The following is a 19,541-nucleotide window of genomic DNA, read 5'->3' on the forward strand; positions in this document are numbered from 1 at the left end:
CTTCAAAGACACTGAGCTGACTCTGGGCCTGCAGCTCCTTTTTAGCACCTCTCTGGCCCCTGATTGGCCAGTTCCTCCACAGCCACTCTAGCCTCCTGGAGGACTTGTCTATGGCCTTTTTCTGGGGTGGGGTGTGGCAGGACCACAGGGCCTTCGGCAGGGGGCCTCAGGACCTGGTCCACCCCACCACACACTCTTGGGGGTAGGAGAGAGAAATCAGGCCTGCAGCATTTCAGGGCGTGCAGGGGAGACTTGTTCTGCATCTGGAGAGGTCACAGAACAGCTGCAAGGCAGCCCCAATCACTTTCATTTTACAGATGGGGGAACTGAGGCATACAGCAGGGCAGTAGAGGGCCACGGATTTGGTCAGACAAAGAACCCAGGCCCTTTGCTTCTGCCCTAGAACCAAAATCTCCGCATTTATTTACCAAGAGTCCTGAGTCGCAGCTTTAACCAACCTTCTTATTTCTTTATTTTAAAGGCACAGCTAGTAACACCCTCCATACAGCATTTTCAGTTCCTCTTCTTATAGGTTGAATGATTAAACACAAAAAGCAAAACAAGATTTCTCTCTAAAGGACTATATACAAACACGAGATTTTTTTTAAAATTCCATTTTGTTTTTTTTAAAAGAAAGACACGCTAGCGCACGGAAATAGAAACAGAGAAAGCTGCAGTATCCTTTTCCAAATGGGGGGGGGAGGAGAGGGAAGCAGGGGGAGGTTCTAATCTGGTCTGATTTTTCCCCTCCACCTCCTTTCTCCCACCATCTTAGATAGCCAGGTACCATGCTGGAGAAGGCCAGCTGGAAGTGGGGGAGCAGCACGCAGAGACACACCTGGCAACTGAGGGCACTGGAGTAGGTATGGTGCCCCTGGCACTGGTTAAAGAGAGATACATGCAGGACAGCAAGGTGCAGAACTGGTCCAAGTGCAGGTGGGGTGCCGAGAAGGAACAGGGCCAGTGAGATGCAATGGAAACCTACAGAGGCTGGGGCATGTCGGGGCAGGAACAGGGATGTATCTTTAAATATGCACCGGCTCTGGGGAGGAGAGGACGGGGGCAGAAAAGAGGTGGAATGGTACCACTGTGAACGCATAGTACCCAGAGTCCAGACTCGATGCTCTGCTGGCCTAGAGCTGCGGAGAGCAGCGCTCCGAGCCCTGGCGTGACTGAACAATACGAGGCCTGCAACAGATCTGGGGGCGGGCAGAGTGGAATTTAGCAACCATGTGTGCGTGACTGTGGCCACAATTGCTGCCACGTTTCTACTTGGTTCAAGGGACGTGGCTGCTCAGATCCCCACCCATCGTGGGCACGGAAGGGGGGAAACGCGCACGTTGTGCGCCTGGCGGGATGCCACCCTACAAACTACTGCAGTTCTAAGGAGCACTGACCAGAGCGATACTGCATCTTTTACTGAGCCCCTCCCCCCAGCCCTCCCCCAGCCCCACCCCCTCACTTTAATCTGACTTCTCCCCATCGTCGTCTTGGTGGGTGTCCCCATCGTGACCGTTCTTGTCCTCCTTGGAGAGGTGGGCTTGGGAGCCCAGGGCCGAGAGCGAGAGGAGCCCGGTGCCAGTGCTGACGGCCGGGAGAGACGGGGGCTGCAGGCCCACGGGCAACGGAGTCAAGGGGAGAGCGAGAGCCTGGAGCTGCGAGAGCTGGTGAGCTTGAAGCTGCTGCTGTAGGGAACGATGGAAGAGACGGACAAGAGGGGCATGTGTCATTTGGAAAGTGGGCAGCCCCCTCCGCGACGGGCCCTGCTCCCCTGGGGTAGCGGCCAGCCAAACGGGGCTTCCTCGCGCACTGCAGCTGGGGCGGCCGCTGTCTTGCAGGGACTGCACCGGTGACCTCCAGAGCAATGCACAGGCTGCTCGTGCCTGCGTGGAAGCTGCTTAGGCCCCCATAGGAGCCTGGTGTTCTTCTGCAGAACCCCTCCTCCCCTCAAACGCCCCTCCCCCCATCACTTATGCTCATGGCTGAGCTGAGTCCTGGCCCACCCCCAACGCTGCACTAGCCCTGCAGCCAGGATCTAGCCCTCTGCCCGTGCTGCTGGATGGAGCCAAGCGGGCTAGACACCTGCAGCTCGGCCTAGACGCTTGCCTGCAGCTCAGCTGCCAGCGGCTGAACACGGCCTGGCCTGATGCAGCCCAGGTCAGCTCCTCATCCACCCTGTTGCTACCTGCGCTGCTGGGCCACGCCAGCCCGATGCACCCCTACGGCCCAGCTTGGCCACGGCAGAGCTGCAGCCAGCAGGCATATGCTGTGGTCCAGCGCTCTGCAGGGGCGCGTGATGTCGGTGTAGGGTTTGGCGAGGGACTCGGGGCTCATCGGAGTAGAGGCGCCATTGCACGGTGGTCAAAGGCTGCTGGCTATGACAATGTGCCAAGAGCCTGCCTCAGGTAGGATGGGAAGGGGGCAAAGGATGCAGCAGAGGCAGCGCTCAGAGCCCCCATCCCCCTGCAGAGCTACAACCTTCTTTGCCCTGGCCCCCCTGCAGCGTGCCAGGGCCTGTCTGTTTTAAATAATTCAGGGTAGCTAAAGTGATTGGACCTGGAGCTCACCCCCCACCCCATCTCCACGCTTCTCCCCTGCTCCCCACAACCCGCTCCTGACCGCGCATCACGTACACGGATGATGGAATTCAGCTCCGGTGCGGTCACTTGCTTGGCTCGTTCAATGGCTCCCAGGACCTGCTGTTGGTGCTGGGTGGGAGGGAGAAGGGGGAGGAAATAAAACCTTCAAGTCATGTAAAGATCACTGTGTGGGACTCAGCACAGCCAGCTCCAGCCCAAGCTAGGTTCTCCCAGCAGGTTGCACGGCCAGTCAGGTTAAACTCATCCCGCCCTGGACTAATTGCCGGCCAAGGAGAGGCTCTGGGGAGGGGGAGGGGAGGGAGAGCAGGTGCCTGTAGAATAAGTGCCTGATCCTGCAATGCTCCCCGAGGATGAAGGGGACAAGAGACATTCCTTTGAGCATGTGCTACAGGATCTGTCCCCATTAAGTACACCACGAGGGGGCCATAAGCCAGCCAAAAGACTTTGCTTGCAGGAGGCAAGTTCCTTCTGCTGATTCCATCGGTGGACTTATCCTCCATGAACATATCTAGTTCCTTTATGAACCCAGCTACCACATCACCTGGCAAGGAGTTCCACAGGTTGACTCTGCACTGTGTGAAGAGGTACTTCTCTATGTTCATTTTAAATCTGTTGCCTATTCATTTCATTGGGTGACCCCTGGTTCTTGTCTTATGGGAAGGGGTAAATAACACTCCCTCATTCACTTTCTACACACTCGTCATAATTTTATAGACCTCTATTACAGCCTCTCTGAGTTGTCTCCACAGCACCAACCAGAAACTCCCCTACCAGCACCTGGCTCAGTAAGATCGATTGATGTAAACCAAAATGGGTTAAAATAACCAATTTTAATCATGATTTCGATCAGCAAGCAACACCCTTGATTATAATCACCCATTTTAATTTTGTTTTACATTTCTACATTTTTGTTATTTTTCCAAAAGAAAGGTGGATTCTTGTTGGTTGGTAACTAAGTATACCCTTTAATCTAAATGTGGTGCTTTTTTGCAAACCAGGAGGATATAGTATCTGTTCACATTTGTGCAAGAAATTCTATGGTGAATGATTCAGTTCTTATTTCCTAACTGATTACTTTTGTACTGGGGTGTGTCAAACTCTACAGGGGTTGAAATACAACCAATTAAATGCACAAACAACATTTTAAGAACTGTTAGCTAAATAAAGTCGCATTAAGTGGGCAGGATACGTGACAAAAATTAAGTTTATCAAAATGTGTTTTGCATTGGAAACCGATGGATTTATTAAATAAGTGAAGTGTTCCCCGTAATAAGTGAATGGAATTGATTGTTTCTGGTCACCATGTCCCTCTACATATTAGATCTAGCACATCTCATCCTTTCATACCTCATTTTTATACACCAATGGAGAGTGACTAAGGGGGAATAGGACAGGGGTCTACAAGATTCTGACCACAGTATTACTTATCCTTTCACACAAGAGCCAGGGGCACCCACATTGACAGGCAGCAGGTTTCAAATTGCAATAAGGAATTACTTCTTCGCACCCCACACACGTAACCCATGGTGCCAGGTGAAGCCAGGGTTGGGGTGGGCAAGCCCCCAGCGGTGGCCCTTGTGCCTGAGACCCCACCACTGTGGGGGCAGGCCTCCACCAAGCGGGGGCAGCCTGTAGCCTTCCACTGCCCCAGCTCCTCCACCTGGAGCACAGGCGGCCCACAGACCTAGCCTTCCCCCCTGCCCGGGGAGGGCAGGGAGTACACAGCACTGGCCAACCTGGAGAGGGAACTTCTCCCTGCCCCTCGCCCCCCTTCATCCCAGCCTCCCTGGCACCAGAACATTGGGAGGGCTGGCAGCGCAGGGTTGAAGCCCAGGCAGCCCCTCCCCGGAGACTTGGGGGGTGGGGTGAGAAGAGGGTTGTACTGAATGGGGGAAGCATGCGAGCAGTGCCAGCTGGCACTGCCTTCCCCTGCCTCTGATATTCACCACCCATGAGTCAATCTGTGGAACTCAATGCCAGGGGATATTGTGAAGTCTAGTTGGATTAGAAGAGTTGGCTGTATCCTCTAACTGCTAGCCAAGATGGTCAGGCATGTAACCTCAAGCTCTGGGCACCCTTAAACCTGGGACTTCCATAAACTGGGACTAGATGGATTGGAGGGGAGGAGAGGAAGGGGTGTCGATCACTCAATTTCCCTGCTCTGCTCATTCCTTCTGAAGCTTTGGCACCAGCCTCTGTCAGAAGACAGGATCCTGTGCTAGACGGACCCTGGTCTCCAAGATGACCATTCTTGTGCGCTAACAAACATTTCTGCTTTTTCCAGCCACCTATTGGTCTCTCAGGTTCGAATGAACAAGCCACGGAACTGAATAAACTGAAAGGAAGGAAATATTCCCTCTGCACCTGCAGAACCTGAGTTAGCCCTTCAGGAAGCCCTGGTTAAAGGTGCTTCACTAGGGCCTGCTACCGGCTCAGTACAGTACTGGGTAAAATTATTTACCTAGTATTAACCGACTAGAGTAAGTTAAGGCCTCAACATTTTTCCACCATTTCACTTTAATTTTAAATTTATTTATTTATTTGAAATAAGCCGTTATGTAAAATATCCATTTTTTCCAAGAAAGGATGGATTTATATCCACCCTGGATCCCCAGTACAGCTGGACTTTGCAACCTGCAGGCCCCAAATCTCTCCCACCCCCCAACAGAAGAGGGGGGCAGAATTTGCTCTAACTGGACGTAACTGCAGCAACAGGGCGAGAGTAATCCTTTACTCGGGCCATGCAGCAAACTCCACACTACGGCTGTAAGCAAGGGGCTACTTCAAGGCCCCAGAGCCCCTCTGAAAAGCAGCAAGGAAGAAACACTCCACAGGTCAAATGCTCTTTGCCCTGGAAGGTGACCTGGATGCAAGTTCTGAATAACAGGCAGCCTAGAGAGTCACTGGGAAGACCAGCAATAATGCTAGAAAAATTTAGAGCAGCAGCAGCTATATTAAGAATATGTACTAAGTAACTGGCCCACAGGGGTAGCAATAGGAAAAAGACCCTGAATACAATCGCCAGCAAGTAGATTCTTAGCAGAGGGCGAGGGCACTGTGCTAAGACAGAGAAAATGCAGCTACAGCTACACTATTAGAGAGCTTGGACCTCCATGTTCCTTAAATTCCCCCCAAAATGGAGAACAGAGCCCCCATACCACCACCGGGTGGACTAATTCTGACCAGAATTCAATTGTGCCTCATGCTATTAGCCAAGATGGCTCGGGATGTAACCCTTCAAAGGTAAACACGCCAAGACTGCTCTGTCAAAATCAAATTGAGGTGTCATATTCTTCCCCAATGCTCTTTCCTCTCCAGTTAATCCTCTTTTTTTTTTCCTTGAGAGAAAGAGAGAGGCAGGCAGCAAGTATATTAATTAATGAAGCAAAGAAACTAAGATCTTAAGAATCAGCCATATGGAGGTTTTTTTAATACACACTCCAGCCTCCTAATTAGCTGCCAGCATGGCCCAGCCATAGTTCACAGAAGCAGCTGATGACTCAAATCATGGGAAAAGCAGGGGAGCGAACAGAGACCATCTTTGTCTGTGGATGTGCCACAAGATAGGCCAGGACGTTTTAGCCGTACCACGGAGGGTGTTGAGAAACTCAAGAGCTACTTTAAATGTTCCAGGCTAGAGCCTCAGCAGAGTCAGCTACCAGGGACACACTAGCCCAAGTGGCCGTCTCTCCCAGATTTGGCACAGTGGGTGCAGTTCTTTGGGAACAACCCCAGCCAGGTCAATAGCGCTAAGCACTTGAAAAATATCTGCCCCCTTCTCCCACCTAATTCTATGGGGCTGCCCCACAACACCCACTGAACTCCTGAAGGCACCTGGCAACAGGCAAGGTGGAGTGCACAGAAGCCGTGTGGTTAAAGCCCCCACTGCTTGCAATTCACAGTATAGAAAGAAATGGGGGGGGGGAGGGAAGTTACCTCTTGAGACAGGTAGGGCAAAACTTGAGCACAAATCCCATTTAGCCGCTTGACAATTTCAGCCTGGGGGTGGGAAAAAAAAAAGGGTCAGAAGAGAGGCACATTCCCTGTAGATTAACTGCCCTGGTCAATATCCGTCCACGAGCGTCCCACCCACCTTGCTGTGTCCCCAAGAGGGTGGGGGAAGGGGTGGGGGGCCCTGAAGGATATCCACTCCAGACCCCTGCACAAATAAATCCTGCTGGTCACATCGTGATTTTTCAGTATTTCCTTGTCCTACTCAGGGACTCAAATATGCATTTTAATAAAGAAAGCAGAGACCTATAGGAAGGAAATGTATTAGAAACCAGGCTGGGAAGCGCTGAATTACGTACACTGCTTAGATTCCCAGACACACTTTTGTTTCACTGTGGCTGACTCACTTCGAGAAGGAGAGGCCGTGATGAAATCAGCTGTGGGTCTCCTTGGAGTCATCTCCCCTCTCCCTGCACATCTTTAAAAAGTTCTATAAATCTTGAGTTTGCGCACCAGGAATATTCTCACCAGCTGAGCTAGTAAGAGGAGACTTGGCTAATAACCAGCAATAGGCCCAGGGAGAGACAAAGGCCGACTCTTAATAGGAAGGGCAAAGAGCGCCGGGGAGGGAGGGTTTTTAAAAAAACCAAAACAAACCAATCCATAGCAGAGATCAGATAAAACAACAGTGTCAGCTGGTTCCCATGGGCTTTACAAAAAAAGACTGTTAAGTGTTTTTTTAAATATTTTTCTCCTGGGGAATGACAAAGCTGTTCATTCAGTCAGAATCCAGCCTTTATTTTTATTTGTTGTATGGCGAGTAGTACCGGGCTAGGTTGACGATGCAGAAAGGCACCTACCTACAAGGGTTTACAGAAGCCACCAAGCAGGATGGGGACCTCATGTGAAAAAACTAGAAAGGATTCAGAGAAGAGCCAAGAGAGAGATTAAAGGGTTGGAAAGCATGCCTGGCAGCGACAGGCTCCAGGGACGTATCACAGAGAAGGTTAAGGGGTGAACTGATCACAGCTGAGCACTTGCATGGGGAAGTTTGATAAAAATCGAGGGCTCTTCACTCTGGCAGACAGAGGACTAACAAGAGCCAACGGCTAGAAGCTGAACCTAGACACATTCAGACTAGAAATAAGGTGCACGTTTAAGAATTGCAAGCAATGGACCACTGCAGTCGCTTGCCGAGGGCTGTGGTGCGCTCTCCATCCCTGGAAGTGGGTAAATCAAGATGGGATGTTTTCTTAAGAGAGACTCTAGTTCAGCCACAGCTGCCAGACGAGAAGTAGGAATTAACCCAGAGAAGTCCCACGGCCTATATCACAGAGGTCACAATAGGCATGAAAATCTGTGACTTTAAAGTCAATAAGGCTTACTTGCCCCACCTGATTGGGGACTTTTGCTCTTCCCATTAGGTGCCTATCTGCATCTTTCGGATGCTAAACACCTCTGTAATGTGGCCCAGGGCCTCAGCCAGGTCACTGCACGAGTCTAGTGGCGGAGAGAGCTTAGAAACACGGAAGCCAATATTTTGCACATCTCTCACATTTGCCTGATCACCTCCGTCTGCTTCCCTCTTGACAGACAGAAAAAGGCTGCTTACCCCCAAAATGGATGGGCAAACTCAAAGCTGGAATCCACTCAAGGGCTTGGCAGTTAAACTCCACCGCTAACTGGGCTTGCATTGTGTGGGAGACAGTGCGACAGTGGGAACAGACAGAACCCAGTTTGGGGTTTTATTTAGATAGCCATGGAAGGAAGGAAGAAATCCATGTGTGAAAACAGAAGCCCATTATCTCCCCAAAGCCACTGGGCACTTCAATATATCACCCACGTGAGACAACAGAAGGGGCTGGGCATTTCCAAAGGATGGGGGCTCAGTGCTTTTGGAAAGCCAGGCTCTCAGAAAGCACTGAAAACATTGGCTGTGGTCTACAAACTGTCCCCCCCTTGTTCCCCAGTTAGGCCTGCCAAATTCTGCAGCATCTCCTGTCCCAGAGCAGGGACTGCCCTTAAACTAAAAACATGCATTTTGGATTGGAGCTGGGACATGAGTCAGAGGCAGGAGCTTGAAGTTACCCAGAGGCCCACAAAGGAGACCTAATTGTACAATCTCCCCACCCCAAAGAGAGAGCTTGAAGAGGTGCCTAGGATCTGCCACCTTCCAGATTCTCCCCTCGCCTGTCCTGGAGCTGCTGCATGACAACAGATCACAAGAATTTCCTACGGCCCCTGAACAGTTAAACCACCCAGCACAAGCCCTTGGGAATCACAGGGTAATTGTTTTCAAAGAATCTTTAAAGGATTCTTCCTGCTTCCCCGGCCTTTTCAGCAGGACACGTGACAGGGAGGAAGCAGCAGCTGCTAAAGAGCTCAGCAAGTCCAAACAAGATTTCAGGGGGTTGTGAACCAGGCACGGCTCAGGCTCAGCATCATGTACTGAACATTCCAGCAGCTTGGCCTGGCAGCGCATTCCTCCTGGGCTCCGCCTTCTGCTCTTTCCCTGTCTAGGTGCTGCTCCCTGAGCCCACGGAAATGCCCAGCTCGTTCGGGCCCCACACCTCCTCCACCGGAGCTTAACATCTGAGAGGAGATGCAGAATGTTCTCCCCCAAGTCTCGCCTCTCCATCTGGATTCAGCCCCTAATCCATCTGGCAGAACCATGAAGGTCTTCTATGGACTCATGAACAACCAGCAATGGGGCGTGTGTCTCTGCAGGGGGAGGAGGAGGAGGAAACAAATCAATCCCAAGAGGAGCTCAAATCATACCCGCCAGAGGGGAACCGTCATGGCTTTCCAATGGCTTCCACAAGGAAATTAAGCCGGCAGAGGCAGGGGAGCAAGGTCAGAGACGTCTGGTGAAGGAAATAACTCCCCCCGCCCATCCTAGCAGCTGCAGAAAACCCTGTCTCACCTGTTTGTGCATTTCGATATTGAGCCCGTAGGACATCTCGTAATACTGCAGGGGGAGAGGAAAGAGAAACAGCAACAACTCAGACTCCCCACACCACGCAAGGGCTGCACGAGCGGCTTTCCTAACGAAGCTGCAAAGGAGCCGGACGGACGCAGACCAGCACTGGCGAGTTCCTGGACCGTCTCAGAGGTGCAAGCAGCAGCTCCAGGAGAACCAGTCATGGGAGGAAGTTCTCTCCCCACCCTATTAAAGGCTGGCTCATGGTCACAGCCCTTCCTGCACACTTGGGGTGAAATCCTGGTTCCATTGGGAAAAGCTCCCAGGCATCTCAATGAGGCCAGAATTGCCTCTGGAATGTTCCCGTGTTCCCTGAGTAGTGCCCTTTGGATCCCCTTCCTGCGTCGCTCAGAGCAGCAGCCGCCATGGTCCCATGCAAGGGGTTTCTCCTCTTCCTTTCTCAAGCTGGGCAGAGAAGGGGTCCATCGCTAACTGCAATTCAAACTTCCGCAGGCCCGGTAGCCAACCAATTCAGAGATAAAACCCTTCTGCTAGCTTCCCACTAGCGGGCTGCTGGCTACACTAGGCAGACGGCAACCTCTGTTTGCAGGGACAAACTGGGATTCAATGTAATCATTTTACTGTCAGCTTTTGAGCGGCAGGGACTTGCCTGTATAGCACCTGGCCCAATGGGGCGATGGTCCCAGATGGACACTACCTAACACACACAGGAATTCTCTCCTTCCCAGGCCCAACAACTAGCTCCAGTGGAAGGAGGTGAAAATTGCTGGTATTTCCGCATCATCCCAAACCCCCTTCTCCTCCACCAGCTCTTACGATGGTTCAAAGCCTGTCTCAGCGAGAATCAGGGCTGGCACCCAAAGTGAAAGATCCTAATCCCTGTCCAGAAACCCCTATAAACCAGCTCTCTGGGACACCCTCCCGTCTCCGCGAGCCCCCGTACGCGCATTGTTCTATTGCTCGTCATTGCCACACACCAGCTGTGGCTCACAGCAAGGAGCTGAATTTCAGTCAGGCAGCCAACCTCCCCCTTTCTGGGAGCAGCCACGGCCTGTGGTGGAGGAATGGGGATGCTGCCCTTTTTATTTGTGCTTTTAAATCCCTCACTCTTCTCAGAAGCTCTGTGTTCATCCCTGCCACTTCTCCCCATCCCAGGACGGGCAGCCGCTGACAGCTCAACCCGGCCACAGACTCTGCACTTCCGGCCCCAAGCCCACCTGTGCCCAGGAGCTCACATATGGCAAATCCTCCGCAAACAGGCACCTCTGAGGGCTGAGTGCTGACCACATCTGGGAGAGGAACAGAAGAGGGTTTCCTTACTGAATTAAAATGGCACAGCATGCATCTAGCAGCCAGCTCCCCACTGGCCTGCCCCACTCCAGCGCCCACCACGCGGATGTGGCAGCGTTTCCCGCCCACTCTGCGTCGGCGGCGATGACTGTGCAAGGCAATGAAGGTCTAATTTGCACCCTGCAGCTGTGCTACAAGTCAGCATCGCCTGGCGTTTGCATCACAAAGCCCTGCTTGGCAGCCGTTTCCAGCGTCGCTATTTTCTTGTCTCTGCTCCCAGCCAAGGCGCTCACAGCCCTTCCCTGCCATTAGCAAGTCAAAGCCTCCTTACTTCCATCAGGTAGGTTCGGCCAGTGCCATTCCACTTTACAGAGGCACCGAGATGTCAAGATGACACACGTGGTCAGTAGCAGAGCCAGGAATCAAACCCCAGGCCTGAGCTAAACTGCTTGAGCGGGTGTCCTCTCAGAAGCCCTCCTTGGACTCCTACTCCTCAGCACACTCGCCTCTGCTTCTCCAGGGGCCGGCTTCCGAGTTCATCGGCCTGTTGCTTACCAAACAAGCAGGGATGTGACAGGTTAACCTTCCACCTCCAGATCAGCTACTAGAAGTGGGCCTCATCCTCCCTGACTGGATCCACCTCGTCATCTCCAGCCTGATCCTGGCCTGCACATTTATAGCTGCCTCTGGAAGTTTCCACTACATGCAGCTGACGAAGTGGGTCTTTGCCCACAAAAGTCTATGCTCCAACACTTCGGTTAGTCTATCAAGTGCCACAGGACTCCTCGCTGCTTCAGGCAGGAAGCTGCTCCAACCCCATGAGGCCTGCCGTGGAGGGGTGCTGCTCCAAGCAGGGGCTGCCCCAGCCTGGCCAAAGCAGGTGGGTGGAGTGTGGGGAAATGCTCCCACTCCCCCGAAACACGAAGTTTAACCAGTTAGTCAATTAAAGGGGATTTTACAGCCCTAAAAACGACACCCCTTTCCAGCGGGCTGTTTAACCATGTCCTTTCCCCTTCGCCTGCACCCCAAACCCTCTGCTATTGCAACGGAGTCTTACCATGACATAGTGACGCTGCATCTCTGATTTCTCACTGGCCAGCTTGTCACATTCCAACTTCAAGCTGAAAGAGCAAAACCAGACAGGTGTTCAGAGAGCTCAGCTAGAGATCACAACAGCTAGAGCTCTCAGCTCGTGAACAGCTGTGCCCTGTGTGTTTGTACAGAACCTAGTGCAATGGGACCCCCAAATACGACCAGAAGAGAGAGCTTATACGTAGGGCTGTAGAGGCTTTGGGATACAGACTGTTCGTGTGTCTGGCGCTGTACAAAGAGAACACAATGGGCTCCTACATGCTACCACAACACTAATAATTTTTAAAAGATACTCAAACAGCATTCAATTGCCCAGTGATGAGAGGATCTTACACTCAGTTACCCACAGGCCAAGCCTTTATTTTTCATCTGGAACAGGAACACTGGAAGGAAGTAGAGTTTCTCTAGCTGGTCCTGCAGCCCTTACTAAGGGAGTCAAATCATGTGTGTCAGGAAGGGCTGATGCATGGACCAGTTTCCAGACCCTATCAGTAATTGTCACGTGGGCTGTAGAGACTAGGGATGTAAATACTTATTCAAAAAGTTAACCAATATAATTTTAATTGTTTAACCAGTTAACTGTGGAGGGCTGGGGTCCCACAGCCAGGGCTGCTCCAGGCAGGGCCCCCCTATAACTATGGCCTTGCTAGCCCACCTGCTATGGGCAGGGGGGCTCCTCCAGCCCAGCCCTTCCTGGGGGGACCCCCAACCAGGCCTGCTGCACCACGACCAGGGGACTGCTCCAGCCAGGCCCACCGCAGCTGAGGTCCTTCCTGCTGGCCAGGCCACCGCAGGCAGGCAGCTGCTCCCCAGGTCCAGCCCACTTAAAAGGTTATTGGGAAAGCATGCCGGTAAGGCTAATGCTTAGTGGGTAACCAGTTAAACTTTTACATCCCCTAGTGGGGAAGTATTATATAAACTCTCCTGAAAGATTTTAGGTGCATTGTGTGAAAGTAAAAATAAAAAGGAGTGGTCCGGTGACACCTTAGAGACTAACATAGTATCATGAGCTTTCACGGAGGTTGAATGTCGCATTATAAAGCCAATTCCCCTTGCCTTCAACAACTGCATTTTTACATCAAAAGCTAAGAGTGGGACACTTCCAGCCTTCTTAATTAGCCTCATTAGCACCAGTCCTACAATTGACAGGGACTTTGATATATAGATCTATATCAATATTTCTTTTATTTCCACTCCAGCTCATCTGATGAAGTGGGTTTTACTCACGAAAGCTCATACTATATATTTTTGTTGGTCTCTTAAGGTGCCACAGGACTACTAGTTTTTAAAATTACAGACTAACATAGCTACCCCCTCTGAGAATTTCCTGACTAGTTTCTTGATAATGAGACACAAAAAAAAAGCCACTAAAGCAGCATCTTCTATTATTTGATGTATTTAAATGTAAGAATGCAGGCGGTTTGTACACCTAGAATTTCAGCAAGCATGTGCCATGGTTTTACATTTCAAACCAGGAGCAGCATTAACTGCACAGAACCTGTTTCTTTTTCATCCGATTAGATCTTGCAAATGTGTCCCTCTGAAAGATCTACAGTCCACTGCAGATGTATGCCTTATGCAATTGCCAGAAATACATGGCAGCGCTTAAAGGCAGAGGTGTTCTGGGAAATCAGCCATTTCTGAATAGTGACTTCTGGCTGCCACAGATTCCATTGTAATCCTGTTGGCATGAACCTGCACTCCTATTTTCCATCTGAAGCCCCGCCTGGGACGCAAGGCACATGGGAAAGTCAGAGCAGAACAAGCGAGCAGCCACAAAGTCATATGCATAAGGACACAAAATGAAGAGATCTCAATGGTGTATTAGATAATTAAAGAGGATACCCTCAGGTTGATTTAAGCTCTGTTCCAATAAAAGCCAAATCTTAAGATCACTAGAAAGGTTTATTGGAAAACATGCACATTGAGATTTCAGCATTTCCCAGCAGTGTTTGCAATGGGTTCACGTGGGCAAGACAGAACACAGCACAGACTACAAACTCCCAGCCACAGTGCAATCGGCTAGTCCTCATTGTCCTAGCTGAGCAAAGGGTAAACCAGGAGCACTGCTGCTCAGGGGGGGGAATTTAAAGCCTTCAGCTTTCATGATCGTCAGGGTTATAACACAGCAGGACTCATCCCCCACCCCTCCCCCCACAACTAGGTGCCATTTTAGCCAAGGCAATCATGCTCTCCATCGCATTTCAAATCTGGCTGCTGTGAAGGAATCTTCCTCCAAAGCACATTGCTCGGGTCTGTTTCCTTGGGGGATCAGCTGTGAGGGTCAGTTCGGTTTCCTACACGAGTCATCCTCTGACAACTGCAGCAGTACATAAGGCTGCAAGAAACTGCGCCGGTCCTCCTTCCTGTCTATCACCATGTCTCTATCTAGCAAGTCAACCTCTGAATATCCCGTCCCCTCCCCAGGAGCCCTTAACAAAAAAATCCTGAAAACTTCATGGCAGAAGCGAGCAAGTGACAGGCCCCTGGGACCCACCTGTGAAAGCATCGTTTACTGCCGCCATCTCTGGCTAGCTACTGAGAGCATCGCAGTGACAGCACGCAGCCGATGAGAAGAGCATCCCTTACGGCAGGCTGGGAGGAGGGACGTCACCAAGACAACACTCACTTTGGCATGGGCCCTGAATAGCATCCCCGCCAGCTCCCCGTGGGCCGTAGACATGGAGAGCCGCAGGCTGCGGCTAGTTGCACCGCAGTGCACTAGGCTCACCTGTGGTACTGAGCTTGCAGGAGCTGGAATTCATCTTTAATCCGGTCACAGGAATCAGAGGTCGTGAACTTCAGCTGCTGCGGCAGATGAGACGAACCCTTTGGACACAGAAGAGAGCGCCGGGCAATATGGCAGGAGGGAAAGCGATGCCCAGACAAGCCTTCCCCCTCCAGCACAGCTGTCCCCACAGATGAGGGTCAGCACTGGGCAGCACCCCCAACCCCCAAGCAATGACTGCAGCATCAGCCTCCTTCCCTAGCACTCTTGCACCAAGGACCTGGAATTAAAGCCCCACCTCCAGGAGAACTATTTCTCCCCGCCTCCGCCCCCTCAGATGGGGAACACAGGCCCCAAAAGGGGCCCACGGTCATGCAGCCCTGCTGCTGCTCTGCTAGCTACGGCAATCAGGAAGGTGGAGAGGTCCCAGTTTCTAAAGGCCTCCTTTAATGCGTTTCGCCTCACAGCACCCCTGTGAGGGAGGGCAGGGCTATTACCTCAATTCTACAGACAGGAAACTGAGGCACGGACAGACTAAGCCACTGGCTCTAGGAATGGAATCCAGCAGTCGCCAGTCCCAGGCTGGCATCCCAACCAGTGAGCCAAGCTTTCACTCAGCTGATCTGAGCTCACAATGCCTCCTGCCTCCTTTAGCAACAGGAAGGACAGCACCTCTGCCACCAGGCAACACCCCAGAATTAGAGAGAGAGTTGATAGGGGCCAGGGGATATTTAAACCCACCCCAATCTGCCAGCCTAGGGTTTGTTTGTTTGTTTGTTTCAAGGCAATCCTCCTCCTCTACGGCTCTATCTAGACTCGGGTATTAAAAAGTGGAGGAACAATAAACATTTATTCTTTTCCCATCAGGATAATCAGGGGCTCAAAGCCCCGATGGCAGTAAGCTGGGGGGGGGGGGGGGGAGATAAATATTCCCATCAGTGCACCGACCCCTCACAGAAACTGGAAGAAGCAGAGCAGCCAGCTTCAAGAAAAGGAAAAGAGCTACTCAGGTAAAAGTGCCCTCACCCCTCCCCCGTCTCCTGCCCCCCACATACCACCCTCTCCCAGACAGCACCTGCACCCCGCCCCTCACCCTCATAAAACACCAACTTGGCCCCCCAGGGCCCAAAGCGGTTTCCACCCAGCACCCCCGTGTCCCTTCCAGCTCGCCCCAGACCCCACGCGAGGCAGAGACGCCCCTTGTGCACTGGCTGGCCCAGCTGCCAGGGTCTTCCCAGCACAAGAGCAGTGGCCGCTTCGCCCCGCTGCACTTCCTGGACCGAGGCGCCCCGAGCCACCCCCGCAGCGCCCCGCCGAGCCCGACACCTCCAGCCCAACCTTGAACTCCCCCCGCACCCCCCTTGCCTCGGGCCCGCCCACGCATCCCCTTACCCGCAGGAGCCCCCGGCGCTTGCCCCAGAGCGCGCTGAGCAGCCCCCACCTGTGCGCCGACCCCCCCGTGGGGTGCAGAGCCCCCCCGCTCCGTGCTTCCCCCACGCACTAAGCGCCCCCCCCGTGCACCCCCCACGCGCGCCCCGGTGCAGCCCCCGGGCCGGGCCCGCGGCTCACCGAGTGCCGGCTTTGCGGAAACATCATGTCAGGCTCGGGCTGCTCCGGCTGCTGCCTGGGCCGGGCCCCGCTGCTCCGCCTTTGTCCCTGCGCAGCGCCCGAGCCTAGGCCGCGTCCCCGCGCCGGGCTGCGGCTCCGCTCGGCTCCGGCCGCCTCGCCTTTTGTCTAATGGCGGCTGCGGCTCCGTCCTGCGGCTGATCAGCACCACCTGCTGCTGCGGCTGCGGCTGCCCCGCGCGCCCCGCTCCGCCCCGCAGCAGCCCGGCCGTGCGCCCCGCTCCGCTCCGCTCTGCAGCAGCCCCGCTCCGCGCCGCTCCCCCGGAGCCGGCTCTGCAGCAAAGCCGAGCTGCGCTCCCCCGCCTGGCTGCAGCTCCCCCCAGCGCCCGCCCCCTTGCAGCTCCCCTCTCCGGCAGGGACCTTAGCGCCTCTCCCGGGCCAGGGAACGCCTCCCCTCCCCAGGCGGGTGCAGCTAGCAACACCCTCCCTCCAGCGCATTCCCTCCCTGGACGTGCTTCCTGCTACTCCCGCTCCGGCTGAACAGCTAACGCGTCACCCGGGCCTCCCCCTTCCAAAGATGCTGCAGCGGCCCTGGCTTGAAAGGGTTTCCATTCTGTGCTATTTGGGTCAATGGCGCCCCCCCCCGCCCCCCGCCCAGTACAAAAACTGCTCCAGCCCCTCTGTGGGCAGGACTCAGTCCCAGAAAGGCTGCAGGGATCCTCTTCATAGGGGTCTAGGCACAGTAGGGTTTGTGTGTCTAGGCCCAAGTTCCCTATGAGCTAAGGCTTGTGCAGCCACACAGTTGAGACTCCAATGCCACCCCACTGGTTGGCAGAGCACCTACAGAGAGTTTTTTTTCTCCTGGCAGTGCACTTTCACACATGACTCAGTGTACATAAAAAATTTATTCTGCATCTGGATTGAAAAGATTAGAGGGAACACTGCTCTAAGCCGGTGGCTCTCAACCTTCGCACGCTACGCTGCCCCGTTCGTCAGATGCATAAATCAGCCTGAATTTTTCAGACGTGGAACTTCCAGTGGGCTGTAATAGTAGCCGCTGGAGTGAGTGGCTACTACACCTGCCAGGTGAAGGGGATATAACATGAATCATGCATCTGACAAAGTGGGGGTCCAGCCCATGAAAGCTTATGACCAGGGCTCGACCAATCGCCATATCTACTTGCCTGTGGCGAGTAGATTTCAGCCAGTTGCCCCGTTCACCGGTGCTGTGTGCATGCACAGTGCTGGTCTGGCGCATGCGCGGTGTGGGGCTGGCGAGTAGATCTTGCCGCGGTTTGTCGAGCCCTGCTTATAACCAAATAAGTCTGTTAGTCTTTAAGGTGCCACAGGACTCCACCTTGTTTTTGCTGAAACAGACTGACACAGCTACCCCTCTGAAACATGGCTACTCATTTCAGGACTCTGATTTCTCTCATGTCCCCCTCCCCCAAGTTTCGCCTAATTTAAAAACGACTTGCTTACAAAATCAGACATTAAAATATTTAAAAAGCGTCACAGCCACACTATTACTGAAAAATTGCTGACTTCCTCCTTTTTACCATATAAAATAAATCAACTGGCATATAAATATTGTACTTATATTTCAGTGTATGTAGTACATGGAGCAGAATAAATAAGTAATTGTATGATATTTTTATTTTATATTGACTTCACTAGTGCTTTTATGTAGCCTGTAAGCAAATATCTGGATGAATTGATGTACCCCCCAGATGATCTCTGTGTACCCGCACAGGTACATATACCCCTGGCTAAAAACCACTGCTGTAGGCCCTACAAACATAATCATTCTACCATTACTCTCTGTTTTCTTCTCACACAGGATCCCTCCTCCTGTGTTGTGCTGAATGCATCTCCCCTTTAAAATGTCCTTTCCTGCAGTGCAATTTGGGAGCTGGAAAAGTTAGGCCAGAGCCCCAAAAACCCTAATGGTTTCCTTGTAGCCTTCAGACTGAACATAGTCACTTAACCCCCAGCTATGCAGTGAGCAAGCCTTGGACATTACTCTGATTCTCTTGGCTATTCCAATCTCTTATGGAGTGATAAAGGAAGTCTATTTTCCACCTATATGCAAACAGCAGGGGCCATGGTTTAACATCGTGCCCATGACCAGATGCCTGCCCCCTCTAGCAGTGTGGTACTCCCTAAATTGGTGTTAGCATGAGGTATGCACCCACTGATAGAGATGAAAGAGCTGTATCAGCTGAACTATTGTAACATGTTGTGTTCAGGGGCCTTGCTTTATGTCTTGGCTGTGAGTAACTCCAGAGCTGAAACCCAACATGGCTAGGAATTTTCAGACCTGGAATCCCAATGGGCTGTAACAGTAGTCACTGGAGTCACTGCAGTCAGGTGAAGGGTATATACCCTTTTGCAACCCTGCCCCATAACTCCCGCCTGTCACGTCTTTATTGCATGGTCTCTGCAGCACTTCCAAATTCTCCTGAAAGCAAGTGACATGGCAGAGAAATCTGTGAGGGTGAAGTTCCCTTCACTTTTACCTGGGAGGGACAAGCCTAAAATATTGGTGAGCTATGGTAGGGAGCATGAAGAGGGCTGCAAATTGCAACATGCAGCATAAGAACACAAGAACGGCCAGACTGGGTCAGACCAAGGATCCATCTAGCCCAAGGTCCTGTCTTCCAACAGTGCCAGTTGCCCCAAAGGGAATGAACAGGGAATCATCAAGTGAGCCCCCCCAATGTCACCCATTCCCAGCTTCTGACAAACAGAGGCTAGGGACACCATTCCTGCCCGTCCTGGCTAATAAGCATTTATGGACCTATACTCCATGAATTTATCTTGTTCTTTTTTGAAGCCATTTAACATTTCATTCAAAAATTCTTGGAGCACAGTGATCCATGCAAGAAAGTCAGTTGGGAAAAGCATATTTTTCTCTAGTGCCAGATGAGACCGTTGATCCTTATGTTACAAACCTGTGTATTAAAGCTAGGCCATGCAAATTTGAACAGTTAATAGCTATATACTAATTAGAGACAGAATTACTTGTGGCATAACTGATAAATAGGTCAAAGCAAGGTGTTTATGAGAAATGGATTTGACTTTGCAAAGGACTGGATATTTTCAAGGCTGGTGAAAACTGCTTCTCAAAGTGTTAAAAAGCAGTGAAAGAACTGAAGTGCAACTAATTAAAAATGCATAAAGACAGAACACAAAGGCAAGTAAACAGCAGATGCAGTGAATGCGGAAGCAATCACGAGATGACAGAAAGGTGTGCAGCCCAAGGGATGCGGTGTCATACACACAATAAAGGCAACCATTTTGCACAGGGCATTGCTTTCAGCACAATCTGAAACGCTGTATAAAAGCAAAATACATTCATGGACGGACAGCTC

General features: G+C 52.1%; 1 protein-coding gene across 5 annotated transcripts; it reads right to left on the reverse strand.

The window, feature by feature from the left end:
* Nucleotides 1-441: 441 nt before the first annotated feature.
* On the reverse strand, nucleotides 442-16,615 carry TLE5 (TLE family member 5, transcriptional modulator). Of its 5 annotated transcripts, none has more exons than XM_075902547.2 (8): nucleotides 16,172-16,615; nucleotides 14,606-14,703; nucleotides 11,840-11,903; nucleotides 10,710-10,781; nucleotides 9,475-9,519; nucleotides 6,537-6,599; nucleotides 2,634-2,708; nucleotides 442-1,682 (listed from the first exon to the last, which is right to left on the reverse strand). In XM_075902547.2, the coding sequence occupies exons 1-8, from the start codon at nucleotides 16,196-16,198 to the stop codon at nucleotides 1,464-1,466; spliced, it is 663 nt and encodes a 220-aa protein (XP_075758662.1). In that variant the 5' UTR covers nucleotides 16,199-16,615; the 3' UTR covers nucleotides 442-1,463. The 5 variants fall into 5 exon arrangements, with proteins under 5 accessions (XP_075758662.1, XP_075758661.1, XP_075758665.1 ...); XM_075902546.2 differs by having other exon boundaries at nucleotides 442-1,685; nucleotides 16,172-16,605; XM_075902550.2 differs by lacking the exon at nucleotides 10,710-10,781 and having other exon boundaries at nucleotides 16,172-16,601.
* Nucleotides 16,616-19,541: the final 2,926 nt, after the last annotated feature.

This window comes from Pelodiscus sinensis, chromosome 32 (assembly GCF_052426305.1).
Source record: "Pelodiscus sinensis isolate ZL-2025 chromosome 32, ASM5242630v1, whole genome shotgun sequence".
NCBI lineage: Eukaryota > Metazoa > Chordata > Testudines > Trionychidae > Pelodiscus > Pelodiscus sinensis.